Source organism: Arvicanthis niloticus, chromosome 4 (genome assembly GCF_011762505.2).
Source record: "Arvicanthis niloticus isolate mArvNil1 chromosome 4, mArvNil1.pat.X, whole genome shotgun sequence".
NCBI classification, from domain to species: Eukaryota; Metazoa; Chordata; class Mammalia; order Rodentia; family Muridae; genus Arvicanthis; species Arvicanthis niloticus.
In genome coordinates, this window is record NC_047661.1 from 87025259 (window position 1) to 87052227 (window position 26969).

Consider the following 26969-nt stretch of genomic DNA (forward strand, 5'->3'; position numbering starts at 1 on the left):
GCGGGTGGAGCACAGAGCGAGAAAGGAGGAGGCACATTGGTCGCGTTGGCCCCGCCCACAGCGTCCAGTATAAAGTTTGCTGCGCACAGTCCATCGCCTATCTCCGAAGGGGCTAACCAAGATCGCCCACAATGTCGTCCAAATCTATGGTTCTGGGTTACTGGGATATCCGTGGGGTGAGTGGCCCCTCGCCAGCCCAGCCGCTGGGACAGAGAGGTGCAGGCGGCCCGGGCGGGGAAAGAGACCCGTGGGCCGATCTTCGTCCGGCCTATAGGGTCCCCAGGCTCGTGGGTAGAGGAGAAGACTGGACGTTCCCGGGAGTGAGCGGAGGAGTTGCCTAACGACAATTTCCCTCGACAGGATGCAGGGGTTTGGCAGCGTTAGGTTGGGGACGTTGACGGACGGGGGTTGAGAGCAAGTGGGCACCGCGCAGGCGCGCTAACCGGGGTCTTTTCCCACCCTTTGCCTTTAGTTGGCTCATGCCATCCGCTTGCTCCTGGAGTTTACTGATACCAACTATGAGGAGAAACGGTACACGTGTGGGGAAGGTAATGAGTGTCAGTGGGTGCCGATGGTCCGCCACACTTGCCCTCCAGTTGTCTTTTACCCGAGTGGTTGCACCACACTGAGATCATGTGGGACCCCTGCTCCAGTCGGCTGGGGCCTTTGCCAAGAGAGGCTTATAGAGTTATCTCTTACTGGTCAAGCCCATCTTAATATGCCAGTTGCAGAAACTCAGGGGTTAGCTTTTGGGAATTGGGAACTTGAGAAGTCAGGTCTAAGTCGTTTCTCAGGTCAGTAAGGGGTTTGGGACCCATTTCTCTCTTACAGCTCCTGACTATGATAGAAGCCAATGGCTGGACGTGAAATTCAAGCTAGATCTGGATTTTCCTAACGTAGGTGGCTTTGGAAGAGTGGGCAGAAGGGAAGGCTTTCGAGTGAATGTGTTTTTACTTCATCTCTGGTGTAGGAGAATCTAGGATAGAGGCTTTTCACGTTTATAGAATGAATAGAATTCAAGGGTCATTGAACAGAAATAAGGATAACATTTTATTTCCTAATAACGACTAAGAAACACTAACATTCTCCTCTCAAAGACAGGCTATAAGAGACATTAGTTGCTAGCCTGGTCTGTGACTTTATCACTGATAGATTCCAGGTATTTTCATGGTATCCCTAAATGTGTCCTTAAGTGTCATGGTTGTTAAAACACCTATTTTTTTTAATGTATCCATAAGCACACTACTCTTGCAGTTTTTCTTTAAGGTATAAAGTATTTACATTTTGCTTTTTAAAGTATTCTGAGAAAAGTCTATATGTGACACATACATTCACAGTGACACACAGGATTAAGCACCCTTGTCTAAAATCAGGTGAGGAGCAAGTGCCACTTACTCATGTTCACACTTTGCAAGTCTCCTCTTTTCCAGACAAGTGGAGGACATGGGGGACTAGCTTCACATTAACTTTCCCTTCTAGCTGCCCTACCTTATGGATGGGAAGAACAAGATCACCCAGAGTAACGCCATCTTGCGGTACATCGCGCGCAAGCACAACATGTGTGAGTGGGCTAACGGTGACCTGAAAGAGGAGGCAGTTTGCTCACCTGGAGGTAGGTAATCCCGAGGGTGATTTGTTGCCATCTGGCTACAGGTGGTGATACTGAAGAAGAAAAGATACGAGTGGACATCATGGAGAACCAGATAATGGACTTCCGCATGCAGCTGGTTCGGCTCTGCTATAATTCTAACCATGTAAGTTTCCTCATCTGGAATCACCTATGTTGGGTTTCAGGCCAAAGTGCTAAGGGTTATTCTGCCCCTTCTACAGTCGCCATCTTTCTATTAACCCAAACTGTAAGGATTAGAAACAGACTCTGTAATTTTGGTTTGGTTTGGTTTGTCATGTAAGTCTGGTGTTAGCTCCTCCTTCTTTCCAAAGCCCAGCTCTCCAACCTGCCTCCTCCAAGAAGAGGCAGAAAGAAGCTGCCTAGAGAAGGGTATGGTGTGTCCATCACATTGGACAGTGATGGACACTGGTCCAGGCCCTGACTACAGCTATTAGCTATTCTGGGGGTGGGTGGGGGACAGTGTGTGTAGAGGTCCAAAGACAGCACTAACGTGGGACCTGGGACTCAAACTCTGGTCACCCCCATTGAGCCATTGTGTTGACCCAACAACAGCTATTGCTCTTTTTCCCTCCTAGGAAAGCTTGAAGCCTCAGTACTTGGAACAGCTACCTGCACAGCTGAAACAATTCTCATTGTTCCTGGGGAAATTCACATGGTTTGCAGGAGAAAAGGTAGGAAGAAGGCACAGGGAGAGGCTGCCTGCCTGCCTGCCTGCCTATCTATCTATCTATCTATCTATGCAGGTATTGGGGTGCTCCTCAGGCCTGACACCTCACTGTCCTTGTTCTTTCTAGCTGACCTTTGTGGATTTTCTCACCTATGACGTCTTGGACCAGAACCGTATGTTTGAGCCCAAGTGCCTGGATGAGTTCCCAAACCTGAAGGCTTTCATGTGCCGTTTTGAGGTGATGTTTGCTATCCCTTTCTCAAAGAACTATGTGCAGGCTCCCCTATAGCCTGTAGGTCCCATTGTACTTGCCCAACACTGGCAGAAATAAGTGAAGGCAGGCAGCATGTTTGTTGTTTGTCTGTTGGGCTGGGCCAGGATCCTAATAAGACCTGGACTGCTTTTCCTTCAGGCTTTGGAGAAGATTGCTGCATGCCTGCAGTCTGACCGCTTCTTCAAGATACCAATTAATAACAAGAATGCCAAGTGGGGTAACAAGTGCATATGCTAAACTGGAGCTTCCTGCTGCTGAGCCATCCTGCCCTGAGGGGCCCACACTCTGAGCTCACTGCCAGCCTTGTCCCATTCTGTCCTGAGGGGCCCACACTCCGTCTCCTCCGCTCTTTCTAATAAACAGCAGTTACATTAACTGGTGTCTAGATGGATTTCTTGGTGTAAAGTCCAAAGAAGGATGAGGAGATGCTGAGAATGAAGGAGATGTGAATCCATGCATAACCACGTCAACATTCTTTACTCCTCGGCTGAGTTCCAGGGCTAGAGCCCCCTCCCCGAGCCTGAGTGGGCGCTGGAAGGAGAGGCATTGCTTAGTTTGGGTGGCAGGTGCTTCTAAACAGACATGGAGCCTGCGTGAAGCCATGAAGAGAGCCAAGTAAAGGTGTGTGGTGCTGATCGATACTATAGAACTGGAGCTTACAGATGCCCCATGTTGAGCCGGGCGGAGAGCTTAATGTGATGAAGGTGGCATTTCAAACTGGCAGGCTTGTCAGTAGGGTTGGAACAGTTGGTTACTAATTAAAAATTAGTAACCTATACCTCATACTACACAAGGTACACCTGCTGGTGAACCTGAGGATTGATACAGGTCCCTGAGGAAATAATCTCAGTCTTAAAATTCAAATTGTATCCCATAACCCAACCACTCTTTCCATGTTAGCTCACTAAAACCATGTGTACCCAAGAAGGTGAATTGTGGTAGTAGCATTTAAGAACAAGTAGATGCCATATAAAGACCAGGGAATATCACATGACAGGAAAGGCATGAAATGATGTGTGTGGGGACACACTCAGAATGCCAGTGTTAGGGAGGCAGAGACAAGCAGGCTCCTGGAGGTGTACTGTCTGATGTCTAGACAAATAGTTCCTGGCTAGTAAGATACCCTGTCCAAATTGGGGGTGGGGGAGGGAGGAATCCTGAGGAGTGACACCTGAGATTGTCCTCTAGTTTCTATGTGTATGTGAACACGCACATGTGTGTCCAGGACACACAGAGTGAGCTATGTGAACCAACATGCATTCTGAAGGCTGTATTCAAGGTGCAGTGAGGTCAAGATCCCCTCTCAAGGCCCAGTTGGATGAGGATCTGCTGCTTCCAAGCTTTTGACTGTTGGCACAATTCAATTTCTGCTATTTTGCTGGACAGAGATCTCAGTTCTTTGATGGGTAACAGCTAGAAATCACCTTCTCTTCCTTGTAAACAAGGCCTTGCCAAAATACTTCCATCAAAGTCATTTCAAGAGTCTCGTGGGAAGAGAGTTGTAACTGTATGTAACACAACCACGGCACTTACATCCCTTGTCTCTGTCCTGTTAAGGTTTGGACATTGAATGTCCTCCAATGGCCAGTATGCTAAAGATTCTTCCAGTTGATGGTGTTTTGGGGAGATGGTAGAACCTTTAGGAGAAAGGGCCCTTGAGGGAACATGGGACTCTGTCTTCCTCCCTCCCTTCCTCCCTTCCCCACCTCATTTCCTGGATGCCACAAGGTTAAAAGGCCTCCTCAGCCACGCGCTCCCATCATGAGGTACTGGGCCACTACAGGCCCAAAGCAACAGGCCAAGTGACCAGAGATTGTGTTCTCTGAAATTATGAGGCAAAATTAACCCTTCTACCTTTAGAGTTGATTTATTCCAGGTATGTGTCACAGTGGCAGAAAACTGGCACGCCATTGAAGGTAAACCAGCCACTCAAGGGTGGGGGAGGATTACACAGGGCCTAAGTTGGGGGTATAGAAACAATCTCAAAGTTTGCTCAGCACAGGGCAGAAGGCAAGAAAACAGGAAATTAGTCTTGCAGCTTCTGAGCAGCAATTCTAAGAAAGGTGACATAAAAGAGCAAACAACACAGCAAGCAACTGTAAGGTAAAATATTTAAGAGCACATACCTAGTTTTGTGAGTTTTTGTTTTGTTCTTTTAGGGGTTGTTTGTTTGTTTTTGGTTTGGTTATTATTATTATTATTATTATTATTATTATTATTATTATTATTAGTCCTGGCTGCCCTGAAACTCACTTTGTAGACCAGGCTGGCCTCAAACTCACAGAGCTTCACCAGCCTCTGCCTCTCAAGTGCTAGGATTGCATTTTCTATTTTTTTCTTGGCATTATGTTGATGGCCAGTTATATGGCCCAAAATGCAATGAAGGACGATGAAGGAAGGAATGACCTGGCCTGAAGGTCCGTCAACAGAGTCTGCATGAGAGAGAATGGGGATGGAGGGGCAAGAGACTCGAAAAATGGAGACAAGACAGGGTGTCTGACCAAGCCTCATTTATTGAAAGAAAATCATGGGTATATAACCACAAGCAGGGGAGTATAGCTGGAGACACTTTACCACAAATGCCTTGCAGCTGGAGGCACTAAACAAGTCCAGAATATGTCTGAGAAAAACAAGATGTTTATCAGAGTGTGCTCAGCTGTTGTAGGCTGCTCGCAAAAACATCATGCTAGGAAAACAAGTCTCTTGTCAGGGTAGAAAAGTACCAACCTGCAAGTATATGGCCCCGAGATGGCTGCAAAGATGATAGCCACTTTCTGCTAGGAGTTGGCTCCCAACAAAGGAAGAGAGGTAGCTCTTCAGTCCCCAGTGAGTCTTGAACTCTTAATTCTAACATGGCCCAAGAAAATAATCCTGTCACAATGGCCAACTTTGATTACTTCTGGTGAAGATAGCCTATTGTCTCATAATGACAGAAGAGCAGAAATACTGATAAATTAGTGATGTGCTCATCCAAGTCACCTCAGTAGGTAAAAAGGCCTTGTTCTCAATGCACCCCATTCAGTGGAGAAGTTCCCCGAAAGTGCTAGAAAGCTGCTTGGTTTTGTTGTTGCAGCTTGAGTAAGGCTTAAAGCATTTCCCAACCACAGGGAAAATAGCTCACATGATTAACAAACAATTCATGGCGGAGTTGTTTCCTGATGCGGTGGGTGGAGCAGGGACACTGATACCCTAGTCTTAGCTCTGCCTGGAAAGCCAGCTTAAGAGGGGTTTAGAACACCTGGCCTCTGTATAGAAGTCACACATTCCTATGTCCTCCAGTGCAGGGCAGAGCCTTTAAATGATTGTGCCGGTAAAAAGTGCCAGAGCTGGACGGTGAAGGGGAGGAGGAAGGAGATGAGATTTAGCCAGTGTTTTTTCCAATGTGCCACACGGCTCCCAGCTCTTTGCTGCTGAACTACCTAGTAGCTTCCGAGGTCTCCAGCTAACCTTCCTCATGATCTCTGTTCCTCCACCAGCTGTATTTTTTTTACCTGTGCCCTCCCCACCTACCCTGGAGTGCTGGCTTTGACCTTACTGAATTTCCAGTGGATCAAGCACAGGTTGGACTCTAGATATTCACAGCCTGGGTTCCTGCCCTGATTCTTCCAGTCTCCACCAGTGGTAGCCTCCTGTGTACAGGAACTGCTCCCCTGACTTGTTCTGAGCACTAAGTATTTCTAGAATACTTGGCAATTAATATTATAAATATTAGACTTATATATCTAAGTCCATGAAGCGCAGTGCTTCTGCTTTTGCATGCTTCTGACCTACTTGGCCGTCCTTTGCTTTCTCTGCAGCCCCTTTGTCCTTCCTGCCCCTGCCCCATTCATTTTCTACTCCAAGCCTAGCAGTGACTTCTGCTCAAGCCTGTGGAAGCCATCACTTCCCTGTGAGAAACCTCCGCAAACCTCCCAATCGTAAATGCAGACTCGGCACCGCTTTGCCCCATTAACCACAATAGAAACTCTACACATTTCCCGTGGAGAAACTTGAAGAGTTCCCACACAGGCCTCCTACCCCTGGGCTGCGAAGCTCTCTGTTCTGCTTGGAGACAGAACACAGGATAGCAGAACACCTTGCTCCTTAAACAAATGGAGGTAATTCAGACAGAAATGGTCAGAGTTGGCACAGAAGCTCAGCTTCAGGGAGACCTATGAGGACAGACAAGAGCTGGGGCCAAGGAGCAGGTTATTTGATACTATAGCCTAGCTCTCTCCCTGCGTTGGACAAATAGAATGAAGTACTTTCGAAAACCGTCAGGGATGGGCTTATAGTGTACCCATGGGATTTTCAATGGAAATAATTATAGGTGGCTTGTATGCAGGACTTAAATCCAGAAGAAAAGATTAGGTGGATGAGTGTGTGTTTGGCTCTTAATTAAATATATGCTGCTGTGTTAGACCTGTCTAATACAGGTAACACAGACCTGTTGTATTAGAAGGAGGTCTTCAATAAAATAGGAATAGAACAAATGGGGTAATGTTCATATGGTTACAAGTTTGAAGTGAATTAGAATTATTAGGTATCCATGTTTTATTAAGGAGTAATGTTCCAATTATATTAGCAGATATTCCTTTGTTGTTTCTGCTGTTGTTTCAGATAAGGCCTCAGATACAGCCAAGGTCACCTCAAATACGATGACTCTACTGCTTTGCCCTTCTCAGTGCTGGGAATACAGGTGTGTCCCACTACTGTCTTATAAAAGTGAAATTAACATCCTTCCTGCTTCCCTGACAAATCGTGAGAGAACTATGGGGCGTAGGTAATGAAACAGACCCTAAGGCCTCTCAGGCAGACTTGTGCTTTTGGGGAGATTATGGAGCTACCTCATAATGTGACTTGGTTGAGAAAAGCCTGTTCTGTTTTGAAGTATAATGATAGGAGTCTGTGGGTCAGATGGTAAAAGTAATTGCATGCAAGTGTAAGGACTTGGGTTCAAATTCCCAGGACCCATGTAGAAGCACCTCACAACAAGGCACTGTGGGGCATAGAGACAAGTGAATCCCTGGAGCTTGCTGGCCAGCCAGTCTAGACAAGTTGGTATGTTTCAGGTTCAGAGAGATCCCCTGTCTCAAAAAGAAATAGGGTGGAGAGCAATAGGATGTCAAGCATCCGTCCCCCACTAGGCCCTAGCAGTTACAGGCAGTTGTGAGCTTCTACAAGTGTGCTGAGAACCAAACCTGGGACCTCTGGAAGAGCAGCCAGTGCTCTTCTGATCCACCTTTCCAGCACTGACCAAGAGACCTCTTTTTTTGTTTGTTTGTTTGTTTGTTTGTTTGTTTTTCAAGACAGGGTTTCTCTGTGTAGCCCTGGCTGTCCTGGAACTCACTCTGTAGACCAGGCTGGCCTCAAACTCAGAAATCTGCCTGCCTCTGCCTCCCAAGTGCTGGGATTAAAGGTGTGCGCCACCACCACCCGGCTGACCAAGAGACCTCTTATTGATGGTTCAGTGATGTTACACATTACTGCTCTGCTGAAGTTTTCTATTTTTGTGGTTTATTTTTGGTAAGATACATGCCAAGGTATTTATTGGTTTATTCTATGTTATCAAAACGTTGGTATTTACTTGCTCATAAATGTAGTATGTAGTTAAAAAAAAAAATCCACCCTAAATCCAGCTAGGCACGGGCCAGTGGTCTCACCCACCTCCATGGTTAACCCCAAGCAGTGGTCTTGCCCTGCTTTCCACTGTCAGCTGCTGCCAAGCTGCTCCAGTCTTCCCAGACCATCCACCTACTGTGGCTGGCCTGCAGAAAGCCAGCTACTGCTCTCTCAGATCCTCTTAGCCTGGTAAAATGATAACACTAGAGACTTGTAATATACCAGCCAGATTTATCATGGTAAATCTCCAACCCCAAAATGCCTGAGCAAAGAACACAAAACTCAATTGATATAAATACAAGCTGTACACCTAGATTGGGCAAATGTACGCTACATTACTCTACTGCCCACTTGTAAGTTCCTAGCTACTTGCAGCTTGTCCAGGCCACATGATTCTGGTTCATCTTTTCCTCCGTCTTCTCTCTGTCCTCTGTCTCATCTCTCCATCTCTCTCTTCTTCCTCTCTCTCTCTCTCTTTCTCTCTCTCTTCATCTCTCTGCTTCATCTCTCTCTCTCTTCTTCATCTCTCTCTAAAACTTTCAGCCCTGCCTTTTCCTTTCACTGCCCAATCACAGGCTCTAGCCTTCTCTGACCAATTAAGATTTCACCTGACATCACTTGAGTATGGCCACCCCTCTTGAGGGAGCAGAAAATACAAACAGCAATACACAACATTTCCCCCTTCTGTCCAAACCCTTTGTGGTTAAGTGATTTGCTTTAGTGGTGTGCTTTGATAATTTGCTTATTCTTTTGAGTTTGTCAAGTGTAGATTTTTGCCTGTAACTACATGACTTACAAAAACCACCTTTAAAACAACTATAGCTGTTTTGAAATGATATCAACATAATATGACCATACAGAAAAGAAAAGAAACTTTTAAAACTTAGACCTTTCCCTCCGTTCATCTCTCATTTAGAATTTTTGATGCCTTGTTCTGCTTCTTTTTATATTTCTAGCATATGAATATAATGTAATTGTTGTTTTGCTTTTTACATTTCATATCAAAGATACAATTTTCACACCAGCTTTATCATGTTAAGGCTTCTGAGTTTGCATAGCTATTTTTTTTATTTTGTTGTTGTAGTTATTGTTGTTAAGGATTTATTTACTTTATGTACATAGGTGCATATATGTATGTGTATTATGTGCTTGTCTGGTGCCCACAGAAGTCAGACAAAGTAATTAGAGCTACTAAAACTTGAGTTATAGGCAGTTGTGAGCAGCCATATGGTGCTGGAGACTGACCCAGGTGCTGCGTAAGAGCCACAAGCGTCCTTAACCATTGAGCCATCTCTCTAGTCCTCATGTAGTTTTTATCAGTGAGGTGTTTTGTTCTATTTTGATTTGTTTAACTTTTGACTTAGTAAGGGTTACTACTGCTGTGATGAAACAACACAACCACAAGCAAGCTGGGGAGGAAAGGGTTTATTTCACTCACAGTTCCATATAACACCATCATCATCAAAAGCAGCGAGCACAGGAACTGAAGCAGGGCAGGAAACTGGAGGCAGGAGCTGATGCAGAGTCCATGGAGGGATGCTGCTTACTGGCTTGCTCCTCATGGCTTGTTCAGCCTGCTTTCTCACAGAACTCAGGACCACCCATAATGGGCTGCTCCCCCCATCAATCACTAATTAAGAAACTGCCCTGCCAGCTCGCCTGCAGCCTCATCTTATGGAGGCATTGTCTCAGTTGAGGTTCCCTTCTCTCAGCTGCCTCTAGCTTGGGTCAAGTTGACATAAACCTTCCAGCACAGTCTTCTAATATTTTTTCTCACTCCTTAACATGTCTTTTCATGTGAAGCATTCCATTTGGAATTTCTGGTTAGACAAGTCTGGCCAAATCTAAGGTATTCTCTCAAGCTTTGCATGTCAGACAGGAAAAATCTAACAAGACTTGCATCTTCCCTTTGTTCAGCTTAGGATAGTATAGAGTAAAATACACCAGACACAAACTGCAAACGGTGGGTACTATTTATGGGGAAACATCCTAAGAATAGGAGCGATGTCTAGTTTAGGGAAAGCAGCTGGGAGAAGGAAACAAAAGATACTTAGCCTATTAGAGCCTCTCCCATCAGCCCAGAACCTCTCTGTCCATGTCTGTGGTGGCTCAGTGACTGCTGACTGAGTGAGGAACCCCAGCACAGAAGCAGCACCCTCCTCTTGGAATCCCAGAGTGGGCAACACAGAATTAATGGCAAGGGACATTAAGGATTGCAAGAGATCTTATACTTTGTGTGGCCATGAAGATCCAACAAACACATCTCTGCCCTTCTGTGGACAACAGAACAAAGACCACCCAAAGAAGTCAACATGGTCTGTCCTGAGAGACAGAGATAGCAAGACACAGAACAAATGTAGTTCAGACTCCTTTGGGGATCAGATAGGGCTGGACAGTTTCATCTTGGGGACCACTAGATGCACACTAGAGGGCCGATCTTTCTGGCAGTGCAGGGCAGCCTCACACTAATGATGAGTACCTACACATACACAGGATGGTTTCTCTGGAAGTTCTGGGGAACCACAAAGTCAAGTGCCTCCCTTCATCACCCCAGCAAAGCTGAGGGCTACTTGAATCCAGGACAAGGACAAGAAAGGAGAGGACAAGACTCTGAAGGAATGGGGAGCCGGGGTGAACAGAGGCTTGGCTTAGGGAGAAGTGTTGCGTGTAGTTTTAAAAAAACACGATACTGCCTTTTGTTGGAAGCATACCCTGCACTCTGGCCCCTCCCGACTCCCTTTTGTCCCACCTGGCTTAGCTCCAGGAGGGGTGGTATTGCCAGCCTACTCCTGAGACCCTTGGATTCAAAGATAAAAGATGCACAGACTGCTTTATTACTTTAGAACTTGCCTGCTAGGCACAATTGCTGGGCGCAGATAACTCCCGCCTGGAAAGGCGTGCTCTTACCAATTTATTATCACCAGCTCTCCCTCTGCCCTAAACTTAGTGGCTTGTATCAGGTAGCCCCTGCCAGCATCCTTGGCCATCTCCTCATGCTATCAGTATAGCAGAGGCTGCAGGCCCTAGCTGCTCTGAGACCTTACATGATTGCTGCCTTCTTATTCCAAAGCATGGCAGAAAAAAACTCCTCTATATTTCCCTGCATCTCCTTTTCCTCTTGGGACCTGGAAGTCCCACCTATACCTTCCGCCCAGCAATTGGCTCCCAGCCTTCTTTATTGACAAATCAAGAACCAATTAGGAAGCTAGACCTTAGTATCAGAACCTCCCCTTACAGAGAGGCTTGGTAGAAAGGGGTGTCACTAAAGCCTTTCAGAGGAGAGTGGAGATGTGAAGACTGATGCAGAGATGCAGGGACCCAGATAGCCCCAGACCAAGGGCCAGCAAGCATAGAGGTAGATTTTCTCCTGGCCCTCGTATTAAGGTGCACTACTTGTTACCCCACCAGGCCGTCTTCAAATACATGGGGCCCGAAAGGAAGCGGCTGGACTTCATGTAGGCAGAGATCTTCTTCAGGGCCTGTGAGTGGAAAGGAGACAGCAGCCGGGCAGTGGTGGCGCACGCCTTTGATCCCAGCACTTGGGAGACAAAGGCAGGCGGATTTCTGAGTTCAAGGCCAGCCTGGTCTACCAAGTGAGTTCCAGGACAGCCAAAGCTATACAGAGAAACCCGGTCTTGAAAAACCAAAAACCAAAAAACAAAAAAAAAAAACAAAAAAAAAAAAAAAAAAAAAAAAAAAAAAGGAAAGGAAAGGAAACAGCAAAGCTCTGGCTTGTGGCCCACTGGGCTGAGCAACTCAACCCTACGAACTCCATGTGGGCCCAAGAGACCTGGAGCAGAGCAGTTCTCTTAAGGAGAACATCAGATAGAGAAACCACCATTGTGAAGACTTGGTGTCCTTGAGATAGCACACCACAGATTTGGAAAAAAAAAAAAAAAAAAAAAAAAAAAACTCAATGATTCTACAAGCTAAGTCCTGACTGATCATTTTTAGGGGGAATCCTGAAGACCAGTGAGGCTAAGCAACTTCTTCCTATTCACACAGCCTTGTTGCTGTCTGTACAGGCATATTCTTTCTCCGCAGGGAAGCCCCTGCCTGTATTTGCACATGGGGGGTGGGGGGGACGAGTTCTCAGAACATGCTGGAATTTGGTATTTAATTGTTCTTTAATAATGCACAGCAAACAATACATTATCACCAAGTAAGATGGGAGGAATAAGGAGAGGAAGAGGAGGAGTAAGGAGAGGAGGGGCTAGGTTGGGGGGGGGGTTTCTCTGCCACTCAAAGATAATTGATATACCTAGGTTGGGTATTGGGTTACACTTCTGATTGTATGGGCGCATCTTGTAATTGAGCATTACCAAACTTATAAAGCCTTTGATTAACATTAAAAAGAAATTGTATAAAAACAAAAAGGAGAAGGGGGGATTTGATAGGGGTTTTCTAGGGAGGGGAAATGGGGAAAGGGGATGGCATCTGAAATGTGAATAAAATATCCAATAAAAAATATTTTAAAACAAAACAAAACAAAAAAGCCACTGACTCAGCAGATCCTGGGAAGCAGCATCTAGGATGTAGGGTGAGGACAGGGTTCTAGCTGTTCCCAGAGAACAGAAAGTCTACATTTCTCCGCCTGCTACCTGAGTCCAATATTACTATATATACCTCAGTCAAACTCACCTCTCGCTGTAATACAGGACTGTGCTGAATTCACTCAGCTTGTGTGAACTCTTACCAAGATCCAGTTCCCAGGTTAACTAACTGCTGAGGAATTCTAAAATCCAAGACTACCTGTTTGCACCAAGCCAGAACCCCAGGCCTCAGGCTGAAACTTCCAGGCCTCTCCCCACTTTCCTCACAGTGATACCAGCTCTTGCCTAGTCCCCAAAGCTCTTCAACTTGGACCAGAAGCAGAGCTAATGAGAACTAGCTGAGAAAGCACATCACTCGATAGGAAGTGGGGAAGGAAAATAGATTCCAGGCTTAGAAACAAAACATTAAGTTAATGGTTCAAATCATGAAATTTCTAGTAAAGTAGCTTTTTAGGGGCGTCAAACACAGGGGCCTGGATGCCAAATGAGCAGCTGTGAGGTGGCCTTTAGGCTTGGTTCTCTGGCCACAGGTGATACTGGGTGCGCCACACAATCTAGTGTGACCACCACTGTGTGCTATACTTGGTCCAAGGATGAGGGTACAGGGCCTGTCCCCTGAGATCTGACCATGTGCCTCACATGAAAGGTGTTGAATAAGTGTATGACTTCATCTCACAGATGGAAACTGCATTAGAAGACAGAGGCAAGAAATCGTCCTACCCCCAAAAAGATAACTCCTCACCAAGGGCTCTGCTTGTCTACTCAGTCCAAGCACCATCTCCAGCCCTAAGCTCCCACACTGGGGATGTGAGAAGCCAGGTGTTCTACAGGTCAGCTACAAAGACTCACTGTGTGGTAATACTTCACACGAACCCTCGCCGTCCTAACACATAAAGCCTACTAACTGCTTGCACACTTCTGCTTCTCAAAAGGATCCCAGATAGGAAACCCTGGTGAACAAACACCTGAAGCTTTTCATTTCTGCATAGAGAGAAAGAACCATTCGAGTGCTGCCTACAAAGAACAGGTCCCTACGGGTGAGAGTTGAGCCTTTGAGCAAGTGACATACCCATGACTCTATCTACCTTGTGGGGATCTTGTAGTGGCAAATTTGACCTTGTAATGTAAGATGCTGAGCACAGGTGCTCTCAGAAAGCCAGTGTTCAATAAATGATAACTAGTCTCTTAATTTAAAGATTAGGAAGTCATCCTGGAATCGGGGAAGGGATGTAGGACATCCAGGAGGAAGTGAGATCAGGGCATCACCTCAAATTGAGCCATGAAGTTCTTCAGGTTCGGGAAGGCGTCCAGGCACGTGGGCTCAAATAGACGGTGCTTATCAAGGACATCATAGACAAGGAAATCCACATAGGTAATCTGCAGGAAGCCCAGGGTGAGTGCACTGGAATTCGATGCCTGGGAAGAATGGTGACTCCTCCTTCCCACCCCTCCCTTTACCTTGTCCCCTGCAAACCATGGCTGCTTGCCCAGGAACTCAGAGTAGAGCTTCATCTTGTCATGGAGACCTTCTAAGTACTCTGGCTTCCGTTTCTCCTGAGGTGGGGGGAGGGAAGCAATCCTTACCCTCCACACAGGCTCCCCCAGACACAGGCTCCCTAGCAGAGTGGCTTTAGCAGGGATGTGGAGCTAGTGTATGCCTTCTCAAGGCTGGGCCTAAATCAGCCTCCAGATTCTAAGTTAATTCATTGCTACTGATTAGACTCCTACAGACACCAGGTCCCATTTGTTGAAGGTGACTGAGGAGCCAGACAAGCACAACACTGCCTTTGAACTTCACTTATTGCCCAAATCAGGTCCTGTGGGCCAGACTCAGAGGTGCCTATGTACCTGGCACACTCTGGACTCAGACGGCTGGTGCAATCAAAGAAGCAAGCTACTCAAAGATCTCGGGAGGGAAGGCAACGCTCCTCCCAGCAGATATCGGAATAGTGGATATTTGAGTCCTTTTTATAAAGTGAAGGCATGTTTGATGTTGAAAGGACCGAGGGTCAGAGACCTTACGGCCAAACTTGAGCTGCCTATTGGGAAGTAGTCCTGATTCCTGCTGCCACTAAAGGCATAGTTGAGCAGGTGTCTGAGGCCATGGTGTGTAACACCTCCTCGCCCATTTCTTTATTTTAACTCATGGTTTTAATCTCCATATCCCAAGAGCCTACTGATGACATAAATAACTGGAACAATAGGCCTATGGGAGTTAAAGGTCGGAGATGAAAAGGACGCTGAACACATAATCTAATGTTTAAAAACTGAATTTCTAGCTTGTAGAATCCAAGTTATAGGAGTTCAATGCTAAACTAACTGGACCAATATAGACATGAGCTGTGGCGGACAAGAGGATGTGAAAAGAAATCACTTTAGTTTCTACCCTCCTACAGAGACCTGACCAAGGAGTCAGGAAACCACCCCCCACCCCCACCCGCAGCATGGAATCTGCAACTGAGTCTCCACTTTAACTCGAAACCCTGTCTTTCCCATCCACTGGGAGACTCACAAACTCAGGGCTGTAGCAGACCATTGCAAGCTGCCTCCGGGTGTCCACAGCCTGGTTCTCCAAAATGTCTACACGGATCCTCTCCTCTTCTGTCTCTCCGCCTGCAGCACACACAGCAGACTCACCCTCAGCATTTCACCCCTGCCAAGCCCAAGGAAATGACCACTGTCCCTCACCCTGCGGCCAGCCCCACTCACACAGGTTGTGCTTGCGGCCAAGGTAGCGCAGGATGGCATTGCTCTGGGTGATCTTGTATGACCCATCAATTAAGTAGGGCAGCTGGATGGACAAGCAGGAAAAGTCAGATGGGTTATGGGGTCTCAGCATCCCTTCCCTGGGTGAGGACAGACACGGGGCCTGGCACTTAGTGTGCCTGCCATAAGAATCCCTCCGTGAGCACAGTGTGCACTGAATGGGAGAACTGAGACACAGCCCATCACAGAAACACTGTGCAGCCAGCAGAGATGGAGCAGGGGAGAAGAAACATTGATCCCAACCCCCTCAGCCAGACAAGGAGCTGAGGTGAGGACACCAGGCCTTCCCCAAACCTCCCCTTCCCTGTACCTACATTGGGAAAGTCCAGGCCCAGCTTGAACTTCTCACTCAGCCACTGGCTTCTGTCATAGTCGGGAGCTGTGGTGGACAAGAGGATGTGAAAAGGAATCACTTTAGTTTCCACCCTCCTACAGAGACCTGACCAAGGAGTCAGGAACCACCCCCAGCCGCCCCCCCATACCCCACCCCCCCAAGCATGGAATCTGCAACTGAGTCTCAAATTCCAAGGTTGCAGGAGTGCAGAGTGCCTGGGACTATGGGTCCTCCATTTCTAAGGCTTACAAAATGTTTAGACAAATGCTAAATTACAAACAGAGGAAAAGCCAGACTCCTGCATTGGAAGACTAAACTGCCATCACAGAGGCTTCCTGAAGGTGTAGACTCCAGCTTCAGCCAGAACTCCACAGACCCTGGCAACAAGGGGCCAGGCACAGGGCTCCTGAGGACCACCAATTAGAAGTTGGGGAAGAGTCTAACTAAGAGGGTGTCATTACCGTCGCCCATGGTGTATCTCTTCTCCTCATAGCTCGAATCTGTGTATTCCAGGAGCAGGCGGATGGCTTGACCCAACTAGGAGACATCAGAGATTCAATGGATCCTGACTTTGTGACCTCCTTTCTCTGTTTGAACCCCTACATTTGATCTAATAGCACACACACACACACACACACACACACAGAGAGAGAGAGAGAGAGAGAGAGAGAGAGAGAGAGAGAGAGAGAGAGAGAGAGAGACTCAAACATACTGAGCAGTGAGAGGTGGTACAGGCAGAAAGCAGAATCTATCAGGTGCCTTACAAGGAGGATTTATTTCCTAGACCCCCAACTACTCAGTAAGTTCTGCCCTGCGTCCTCATCGCTCTAGGATGTCAGACCTCTCTCTCACCCCACGGATATCCCAGTAACCCAGAGTCATAGGCATGGTGCTGGTGCTGTCTGGCTTCCGTGGAGCTAAGTAAATTAATTGTAACTATATCCTGGTGCACAAGGAGAGAAGCCCTGAGACTGGTAGTGAGTCCCGCCCTCCTGGGCACCGCCTCTTTCTTCTCCAACCCCCCAACCCCTTCACTAGACTAAGCTCTTGCCTAGGTCTTCTTTCGCTTTCCAACCCTAAACCACTCCGTCTCAGAACTGGGTAGGGTCAAATCCAATGTAGCCTTGGCTGCGTGGCGTGGCCACCAGCATAAGGATTGCATTTGACTCCTAAAGTCTGATAGGTGGCTCATCAGGCCCTGCCCCTGCCCCTGCCTGTGTGGGGCCACCTCTGCCTCCTCCTTCTCTCCCTATGCCCCAAGCTGTCATTACCTTTGAAGAGGTCAGATGTAGGAAATGCAATGATCTCTCCTTTCCCCTCCTCTTATCACTCAGCCTGTTGCTAGTCCAAAACGGGACAACATAGAGTTCTCTTATTGCTGGAAGGGCAGGACCCTGACCAACTTGAAAAACAAACAAGGAATGGTGTTGTCTCCTTTACAGGAACAATAAAATGGACCAACCCAAGGACAAAGTGCGGGTAGAATATCAAGTGGTTTCGTTCGGTGTTTGAAATCTTGGCTGTGTTTTCAACTCTGAACACTGAGGGCACTGTGAAACTGAGAGATGCCCACAACCACAGAGGGCAGTAGGCTGCCACTGCTTGACTCTGACCACCAAAGGGACAGGCCGGAGGCACAGAGCTCACAGCTGGAGTATGATAGGGTGTGAGAGTATATGTGTTCCAAGTGAACAGATTCCTCTCCGGCTTCCAAGGGTCGAGAAGATGCAGTCTAGAGCAGACCCTTGGAGAACTCTGCACAGGACACAGGGAGCCCAGAGCCAGATCTTCAGCTGTCCATGACCCATATGTGTCTGGGGATGAGAAGGAGCCTTAAGTAGCTTTTCAGGTCACCGTTTAAAGTGGGTCTTGTGTACAACCTCCAAAAGGACAATGTCCTATCACGAGCACTGTCTTGGCTGCCAGCCTGCTTCCTTGAAGGCAAGATTAGTTTGAAATTCACAGGTATGTTTAAAGGAAATGACAAGACAAAATTAACAATGAAACACAGGTGACCCAGACCCTGTTAATAGAAAGGCAAGGCTGAGGCGCTACAGAAAGTGTATTTGGAGAATTAACACCAGTTAGAACTTGAGGGTACAGTATAACCTGAGACAGGTTGAAGCTATCTCAGCACCAAGGGCAGAGGAACCACATACTCTGTGGGTCCTTGTGAAGCCCAGAGCTCGGAAATCACGTTGTGGGGCTAGCGGAGTTCACTAGCAGAATGTCACTAGCTGTGGTCATGGCCGTGCTCCCAACTCAAGTTACTAAGCTGCACTTTAGCTACAGAAGAAGCCTAATGCCCCAAATTAAATTCTCACAGAGCCTTCCCCAGACCACAGTCTTCTACATGCACACATACATGCATGGGTCTCTGAATCACTGTTAAGGATACGTGTTGGATAGGTTTATGTCAACTGGACAAAAGCTAGAGTCATCTGAGAAGAGGGAATTTACAGCTGTGGTCGCACCCATAAGATTGGTTCATAGGCAAGATGAGCTGGTAGTCTTGGGTGCTATAAGAAAGAACAGTGGTCCAGCCATGGGGAGCAAGCCAGTAAGCAGCACTCCTCCATGGCCTCTCCATCAGCTCCTGCCTCCTGCCCTGACCTCACTCAGTGATGGGCTGTGATGTAGAACTGTAAGATGGAATAAACCCTTTTCTCCCAGAGCTGCTTCTACTTATAATGATTTATCAAAGCAATAAGTAAGACAGGGCACATCACATCATTGTTTTCATAACTGCGAACAGGAAGAGATATAATTTCTGGCTGTAATTGAGAAAGTAATTTTTAAAGAAAAACTTAAATAAATTAAATTAATTATTAAATTAAAATAATAAATTAAAAATTAAAATAATAAATTAAATAATTAAATTAAAATAATAATCTTAAAAATATAGGACAGGGTCTGGAGAGATGGCTAAGTAGTTAAGAGTATTTGCTGCTCTTCCAGAGGATGGGGAATTTTATTCTCAGTGTCTGTATAGAGGCTCACAGCCGTCAGTAATCACAGTTCCAGAGGATCTGCAACACTCTCTTCTGACCTCTGCAGGCAAAACACTCATATTCCTAAAACAAATTTAAAATATATTTAAAAAATACTGGAATTTTAGCATTTATCCATCTGGCCCCTCCTTACTATATTTTTAAAAAGCAGTTGTTGAAATCTTCCTACAGACTGGCCCCTATGCATAGCATGGCCCTTCTGTAGACTAGTGAGTCAGGAAACATGGGCCACACCATCCTGTTTTCATATTCTCCGAAGAGTGGAGAGGAAGACAGAGGCATCAGGAGAGGAGGAGCCATGCTGGCCAGGACAAGCTGTCTAAGGAGCTGAAAGGGGAGTTAGAGAAAGGAAGGGAAGGATTAGGCCAGCAGGGTCTCAAAGCAGTGCTCCCAGGGACCAGAAGCATCGATGTTGTCCCTCTGAATGGCACTATACTCTGAAAAGTAGCAGGGGGCAGTGGGACAGGGGACACAGAGAAGAGGTCTGATACAAAGGTCAGTAGTAACTTCACAGACTTTCACCCCAGAGTTGCCAGACCCTGTGGATCTCCAAGTGCCTAGTCCCAACTATGCATGGTGTGGTCGGTTCTAGTTGTTCCCCTCTTGAGTTACATCATAAGAGTTTAGTTTTATGAGCAAAGAGAACACCTTCTCCAAATTCTGCTCTCTGAGAGCACAAGTGTGCTCGGCAGCCAGCTGAGACCTGAGAGACCTGAGGTATTAAGCAACACTCTGTGTCCTGCCATGCCAGACTTAAGGAGTCTATGCAAGGCGAGTTTTCTCATTCTCTGTTGCCTGGCTGGGTCTTGCAAACTCCCTTCCCTGTATCACCTGCCCAGTGTCTCAGATGAGCAGGTCTGTCTGTGGCTGGAAGCTACTATATTTTTGTAGGGGACTGGAGGTATCAACCATACAGACAAACGCCTTTAATCTCCTGTGGCAACAAGGATCTTTTATTCCCCAAGAGTGAATTTTGGATCCTAGCTGTGACCCTCTGTATCTAGTTTAAGGGTAGGTCTGGCTTCCTTATCAGTTTCTGCTCACACAGTCTTGTTTGCAGCCCAGTTTCTGCTAGCTTTATCTTGGATTCTGTTACACGCTGGCAGTTTTTCTTTGTGTTTAATGATTTCTCCTGACCCACTGCAAATGCTTCAAGTGTAATGAAATTTTATCAGCAAAATATTGCATAGTGTTGATACAAACAGCTGTCTCTGCTGGCCCATGCCCTTTGCACTGAGAGGTGGCCAGGTAGGCTCCCCAGGTGGTTTTCTCGGACAAATCTTACCATGTTTTTAAAATGTGTTAAAAAACAAAACAAAAAACAAACAAAAAAAACAAAAAAAAAGTCGTAAGATGCCTCTTTAGTATGGGATAGCATTTCTACCTCATAAAAATGCATCTTAAACTCCTTTCTTAATGAATTCCCTTGGGCTACAGAGGGGGTGGGGATGTTTTGATTATTTTGAATTATTTGTGTGGCTCTTGAATTTGGGGTATGATGTTTTCTTCTTCCATGGATATCTTTTGAATTCCTGCTTGTCTTGCTGTTTTTGATGTTCCTTCTCTGAGGGGGATACATAGCGCATTGAGGCTTTATGTATAGGGGATCAATCAAAATGGGGCCTGAAAAGATGGCAAGGCAAAAAGTGTGGGTAACAACTCCTACGTGTGATGAAGAAATCCTTGCTCCTTCTGCCTTAGATGTCCTTTTAATTTTGGCAGAGAGCATTATTTCCTTGTTGGAGAGCTTGATTCTTTTGATCCTTTAAAATAATTCTTCTTTAAAAAAAATTTTTTTAAGCCAGGAGCTGTGCACATGCTAGGCATGTGCTCTACCAGACAGAATTCTAACTCATTCTCATTCTTGTTTGGCTCTCACACGTAAATAATGGTTATAGTTTGTTTGTTTAAGCATGCCTCTGGTTTAAAATTCTGCTTCATTTGTAGGCACGACAACTTTGCTTTATTCTCTGGCCTCCCAGCTGAAATTACAGACTCAAGTGAGCAACAATTGATGGTCTGGGGGTATAGCTAAATTATACAGAACATACCTACATGTATGAGTTCCTGGGTTCAACCTGTCGGTGCGTGCGCGCGCGCACACACACACACACACACACACACACACACACACACACAGAGTTGTCAAGACATTTAAAAAACAAGCCCTTTGTACATTTGTAGTAGTCTTCCAGTGTTTTAGCAAAACACCTGAGGTAATCAACTTAAAAAGAGGAAAGATGGGGACTAGAGAGATGGCTCGGCAGTTTAGAGCACTGTCTGCTAATCTTTCAGAAGTCATGAGTTCAATCCCCAGCAATCACGTGGTAGCTCACAACCATCTGTACTAGGATCTGATGCCCTCTTCTGGCATGCAGGTGCATATGCAGGTAGAGCATGCATGTACAATAAAGGAAGGAAGGAAGGAAGGAAGGAAGGAAGGAAAGAAGGAAGATGAAAAGTGTATTTTGGTTTCATTTGAGATGTCTTAGTCCATGGCCCACAGCCTACTGCTTTGGAGCCTGCAGCAAGACAATTCATCACATTGGGAGCATGTGCCAGAGGAAGCTCCTCCACCTTATGGCTGAAAATGAGACAAAGAGACAGAGAGACAGAGAGACAGAGAGATCAGAGTCCAACAATTCCCTTCAAGGCTGTATTCCTATTCCCTAAAATCTCCCACTATATTTTGCCTCATAAATTTTCCACCAGTTCCCAGTCACACCAAGCTAAGGACCATGTCCTTAACACGTGGGCCTTTGGAAAACATCAAAACTGTAGAACCACTCTAAATTCAAACCAGAGAGCTTTTTTGTTTTGTTTTGTTGAAATGGCATCTCACAATCCCCCAAGATGGCCTTGAACTAATGATATTGCAGAGGGTGACCTTGAGTTCTGATTCTCCTGATTCCACTTCCAGAGTGCAGGGAGTATGGGTATACCACTACGCCTGGCCTGAGAACTCTTATTTCCATTTGTTGCAGTTTGGATATTGAATATCCCAAGGTCTGTGAGTTAAAGGCTTGGTGCTCAGAAAGTCCTACTGAGAGGTAATAAAACGAGAGAGAGAGAGAGAGAGAGAGAGAGAGAGAGAGAGAGAGAGAGAGAGAGAGAGAGAGAGATTTATGATCTGGATAAGAAATGTTCTTCCAAAGAGGTTGTGATGCTAATCTTGATGTCAGCTTGGCACACCTGCAGGGAGAGAACCTCAACTGAAGAATTGCCTCCATCAGTTTGGCCTGTGGGCATAGTTGTGGGGCATAACCTTGATTGTGGTTGAGGTAGAAGGGCCTAGCTCATTGTGGGCAGTACTATCCCTAGAAGGTTGGCCTGAGCAAGCCAGCAAGTAAGCATCCCTGCACTGTGGCTTCAAACCCCTGTCTTGACTTCTGTCTTGGCTTCCCTCAATGATGGACTATAACCAGTAAGGGAAAAAAGGGGTGGGTGGGGGGAACCTTTCTTTCCCAAGTTGCTTTTGATCGAGGTATTTATCACCATAAAAACAACAGAAACCAAACTAGAATGAGGATCATGTGTTAAAAGCTTGGTTATCAGCAGATGGGGTCTTGGAAATTAATTAGATGCTGAGGGCTTTGACTTTATTAATGAATTTCTTGATAGATTGATAACATGGTGGGACCTAGTTATAAGAAAAAGGTCACTTAGGAGGCATGGCCTAGAAAGGCACATCTTGTCCCTGGGCCCTTCCAGTCTCCTCTACATCCTGGTCATCATGATATGAGTATCTTTATACTGCCTCATGCTCTCCGCCATGCTGGTTTAGCCTTGCCTCAGCAATGGCCAGCTGATCATGGACTGCCATCTATGAAACTCAGAGGTGAGATAAGCCTGTCTTCAAATTAACAGTCAGATGCAAATCCAGCTAGTCTTGTCCTTTAGGAGGTTGTCTTTAAAGGGAATCATCAGACTCTGCCTTCTTCCTCTTCCCCCTTTGCTTTCTATGTGTTCTACCATACTCTCTGTCATCATGTGCTGCTCGGCTGCAGGCCCCAAAACAATGGGGTCAATCAGTCACAGGCTGAACCCTTCGATCTTTGAGCCATTCAAGTTGTGATGAACAAGGCAACCACCATGGCTCTCTGAAAGAGAACCTTAGGATTTGATGTTTGTTCTGTTACATTTCTAGTTTGCGTTTGGTCAGACCCTCTCCCCTTATTATCTTCCAAATCCTCTTGTTCAGAGTAGGAATATTTACACTGCCCTTGTCCAAGCATTGACTCTTAGAAGTATATAATGTAAAAATTTTATGTATTCATTTATCTATTTTTTTTAATAAAGTTTCATACCTAAAAGTTTGCTTTGATTTGAGATCTTGGACTTAGACTTGTAAGCCATTAGACTTTGGGGATCAGTGGGATAGAACATATGATTTGAATCATAAGATGAACATAAACATTTGGGGGGCAGAGTAAGATGGATGGTAGGGGCGTGCTATGCATTACAGGGTCCATAGCAGGCCACCTGTCTCTATCCACCACATACCACATCACTTCCCACACGGTGGCTCACAACCATCTGTGATGGGATCAGATGCCTCTTCTGGTGTGCCTGATGACAGCTACAGTATACCCATATAAATAAATAAATGAACCTTTAAAAAAAAAATACCAGTTGGTCCATAGTCCAGCCACTGGGCAGGTTTTTGAGAGACCACAGCGTATCTAGAGGTGATGTAGAAAAGATAACATTTACTGAGTTTTACCAACAGAGAAGCTAACAGAGAAACTTACAATAGGGTCACATGGCTTATGGGGAGCATCCATGAGGAGCTGTTTAGAAGCATTGGGAGGATTCATGGCACCATCAGACCAAGAGCACATGTTCTCTCTACAGAACCTCTTTTAAAAACTTGGGGCACAGTCCGTACCCCACAAAAGCCAGATTTAGCCACCCATCCTTGAGGAGTCTATTGAAACACCAGATGAATAGTAAAAAAGCAGAAAAAGATTAATTCAATGCAGTCACATTAAAAACAAGCACAGAGACCCAAAAACTTCTTCTGGTCCATCTTTGGGATCCTGAAGTGAAATTAAAGCTTGGACGAAGGGTCAGGAAGGGGATCATCTGAGCAGTGTCTGCCAAGGTGTCTGATTTTGAAGTATTGTCTGTGACAAGAACTCTAACAGGCCCAAGCATGACAAACATGGTCCCAACAGGTTTTGCCCTTTCCCCTGCCCTCTCCCTTGCTATCCATTAGATTCCATTCCTCAAGCTCAACCCAAGGTCCAATCCCTTATTATGCACTGACTCATTCCAGAGACTGATCACCAAGGTCCACTTTTCAAACACTGTGGTCTAGCAATCAAAATTCATTATTTGATTACACTGGCTAACCTGTCCAATCAAGATTTACCAACTCACCTTAGCATAGACTTCCCACTTCTCCCCTTTAAAATCACTTCAGTGGAGATTCCTGCTGTTTGCTGTCTTGCCTTTGTCTGATCCAGAGGCAGCACCCCAACCCTTGTCCTCCCAGGGTAATAAATCTTTGTGTTGAGAACTTGATGTCTGGGTGTATTCTGAGTTAACTTTAAAGAGCTTTCCAACTACTACAGTCTGGAATTCAGTCTCATCCTGCAAGGTAGTCCGGCATGTTATTAGAACTGTAATAAATCTCTGCCTCTCTGTCACTGTCTGGTCTAGGCTTCAGCCTTTTCCTTCTCTCAGTAGGAGATTTTCTGGAGAAAATTTCAGTTTCTTTGGAGTCCATTGTTTCAATAGCCTGAAAGCCAGATTGAGGAGCACACATGGCTCATTAGAGTTTATTCATTTTTTCCAGGCCAGTTACAAGTTTACCACGGAGCTCCCCGGAGGGAGAGGAGCTTTAAAGGTGGCATTGTTACCTTGCTCTGTCCTTATGGGACCAGAATTCCAAGGAACAGCTGATTTCATGTACACACAAGGGGCAAATTCTTATCTAGATAACACCAGTTTCCCCCAGTTCCCAGAAGCCTGAGAGGGAGTCAGTGGTGTTCCAGGTGGTCCTTTATCTGAACAGCCTGGTTTTGGTGCACTCTCAATAGAGGACATCGTGTCCAATGTCCTTCTGTCTTCACTCATCGTACACCATCAGACAGGAAAGGGTTTATTCCACCTGAGAAACTAGAGAACATGGAGAGTGACAGAGATTCCCTATAACCCCATCTCAGGCTGCTGGTATTGGAGTGAAAAATCTCAGCTTGTGTCCACCACAGGAAAGCTCAGGGCAGCTGAGCTTGTGCTAAAGGAAACAGAATCTTGTCTAACCCTCCTCCAGGCCAAGTGAACATCTTAGCTAGCCCTCCTCCAGGCTAGGTGTGTGTGCAAAGCCGAAGAGCAAAGCTTTCCTGAGAATGGCTTGAAAATATGATGTTTACAAACAAAAACAAATTTATCTTTCAAGAAAAAAAAATTCTATAAAGAGAAAAATCATGAAATAAACAGGTTGAAAGGTATACATTTTATTTCATCTTACACATCACATTATACATTTTTATCTGCTCATTTACAAATAACACATAATGTATTGTGATTGAAATAGACAATTTAAAGGAATGTGCATCACCCATGTTCCTCTTCCTTAGATTCTAGTTAAAGGTGGCAGTTCCCAAAGATAATAACCTCTTATCTTTGGGAAGATAAAATATATTTTTCTCCCTGATAGAAAACTGTAGCGTGTAGTTTTCAAAACAATCTTCGCTAAATAGGCTATGCACTGGCAACAGTGGTCTCGCCAATCCCCATGGCCAGCGGGCTGCCAAGTGGCTCTCACTTCCTAGGCCATCTGTCCCCTGTGGCTCGCCTGCAGAGTGCCAACTACTGCCACTCAGATCCCCTTATTCCTGTAAAATGATAAACAAATGTTAAATATATGATGGATTTAAACTCAGATACTCAGATATTTAAATCAAGATGATCAGTGTCTGTTCACCCTTTGAAGTAAAATGAAATGATCTCTCTCTCTCTCTCTCTCTCTCTCTCTCTCTCTCTCTCTCTCTGTGTGTGTGTGTGTGTGTGTGTGTGTGTGTGTGTGTGTAATGTTTGACATTTAAATCACCTAAGCCCTGGGGAAATGTTGACTAAACAGAGTTTTACCCAGAGAGAATCACAGCTCTTGATCCACCAAGTGGAAACAAGAATGAACAGTAACAATTAGCCAAGAATGAAAGGGAAGAACATCAAAGAATCATAAACTTCAAAGGTACCATGAAATGGAACAATGGACTCCAAGTGCCTTGGTGACACATGAAAGGGGCCAAATGCCTTCCTGGTGACACCATAAATGTTTAAATGTATTCATAGAATTGGCATTTAATCTCTTATAACACTACACAGATGGTCTGTCTTTCCCTGTGCCCCAGACTGTATCTTTTGGAGATCATTGAAAATACAGGGAAAAAAAAAAAAAAAGGAAGACAATATATTTAAAGGCAACCATAGTGGTGTAATGAAAGCTAAAAGCTTAGGAGTGGCCAGTAGCATGGAAAGGATTAGGAAAGTTGTGCTTTATTTACAGGAAGGAATACTAGATAATAGCTAAGTCTCATAAATGTACACTTAAGCAGAATGGTGATATGTCCTGCTTTTGTATATGTATGTGTATATATATCACATGGGGATACACAGTGGTTTACTAGATAAAGTGCTTTGCATGAGGACCTGAGTTCAGATCCTAGTATAAGCTAGGCTTGGCCTGGGCACCTGTAGTTCCATATCTGGGACACAGAGAGGATCCTAGAAGCTCACTCACAAGCCACTGTAGCCAGCCAGAGCTTCAGATTCAGTTAATGATCTTATCTCAAAACCTAAGGTGGAGAATAACAGAGAAAGGCACTCAGTGTCTACCTCTAACCTTCACGTGTTCACACACAGACAACTGCACCTAAACACACTTGTGTATACACACACATCACATCACACACACAGAGAGAAACACATACATCACAGAGAGAGAGAGAGAGAGAGAGAGAGAGAGAGTCTTTTTTTTCTTTTTTCTTTCTTATGCAAGGGATCCAAGCCAGGGTTCTGCATGTGCTAGGCAAATACTCTACCAACGAGCCACACAGCCAGCTCCAATATGTTTTAAGTAAAGTGTTAAAGAAATAATGAGCAGAACCTCTAAGGAGCAGAGGA

The 26969-nt window shown here is 45.5% G+C and overlaps 2 protein-coding genes across 5 annotated transcripts; one reads left to right on the plus strand and one right to left on the minus strand.

Moving 5' to 3' along the window:
- On the plus strand, nt 1-2946 carry Gstm3 (glutathione S-transferase mu 3). The gene is made up of 8 exons (XM_034501288.2): nt 1-176; nt 473-548; nt 832-896; nt 1480-1561; nt 1654-1754; nt 2206-2301; nt 2425-2535; nt 2710-2946. Exons 1-8 carry the CDS (start codon nt 132-134, stop codon nt 2806-2808), a joined length of 675 nt encoding a protein of 224 aa, XP_034357179.1. The 5' UTR covers nt 1-131; the 3' UTR covers nt 2809-2946.
- A 6636-nt stretch (nt 2947-9582) lies between these two features.
- On the minus strand, nt 9583-17162 carry LOC117706590 (glutathione S-transferase Mu 2-like). Of its 4 annotated transcripts, none has more exons than XM_076933109.1 (8): nt 17097-17162; nt 16287-16362; nt 15806-15870; nt 15435-15516; nt 15238-15338; nt 14184-14279; nt 13992-14102; nt 9583-11651 (listed from the first exon to the last, which is right to left on the minus strand). In XM_076933109.1, the coding sequence occupies exons 2-8, from the start codon at nt 16294-16296 to the stop codon at nt 11562-11564; spliced, it is 555 nt and encodes a 184-aa protein (XP_076789224.1). In that variant the 5' UTR covers nt 16297-16362; nt 17097-17162; the 3' UTR covers nt 9583-11561. The 4 variants fall into 4 exon arrangements, with proteins under 4 accessions (XP_076789224.1, XP_076789223.1, XP_034355335.1 ...); XM_076933108.1 differs by lacking the exon at nt 17097-17162 and adding an exon at nt 16877-16987; XM_034499444.2 differs by lacking the exon at nt 17097-17162 and adding an exon at nt 16678-16834.
- Nucleotides 17163-26969: the final 9807 nt, after the last annotated feature.

What these genes read in the sequence shown, in the direction of transcription:
- Gstm3 (XM_034501288.2), top strand. Translation starts at nt 132, where the DNA reads ATGTCGTCCAAATCTATGGTTCTGGGTTACTGGGATATCCGTGGG. An exon ending in GTTACTGGGATATCCGTGGG is followed by an intron (nt 177 to 472) that starts GTGAGTGGCCCC and finishes CTTTGCCTTTAG; the next exon opens with TTGGCTCATGCCATCCGCTT. An exon ending in CATGGTTTGCAGGAGAAAAG is followed by an intron (nt 2,302 to 2,424) that starts GTAGGAAGAAGG and finishes TGTTCTTTCTAG; the next exon opens with CTGACCTTTGTGGATTTTCT.
- LOC117706590 (XM_034499444.2), bottom strand. Translation starts at nt 16,713, where the DNA reads ATGCCTATGACTCTGGGTTACTGGGATATCCGTGGG. An exon ending in GAGATACACCATGGGCGACG is followed by an intron (nt 15,871 to 16,286) that starts GTAATGACACCC and finishes TGTCCACCACAG; the next exon opens with CTCCCGACTATGACAGAAGC. An exon ending in TCTGCTACAGCCCTGAGTTT is followed by an intron (nt 14,280 to 15,237) that starts GTGAGTCTCCCA and finishes CCCCCACCTCAG; the next exon opens with GAGAAACGGAAGCCAGAGTA.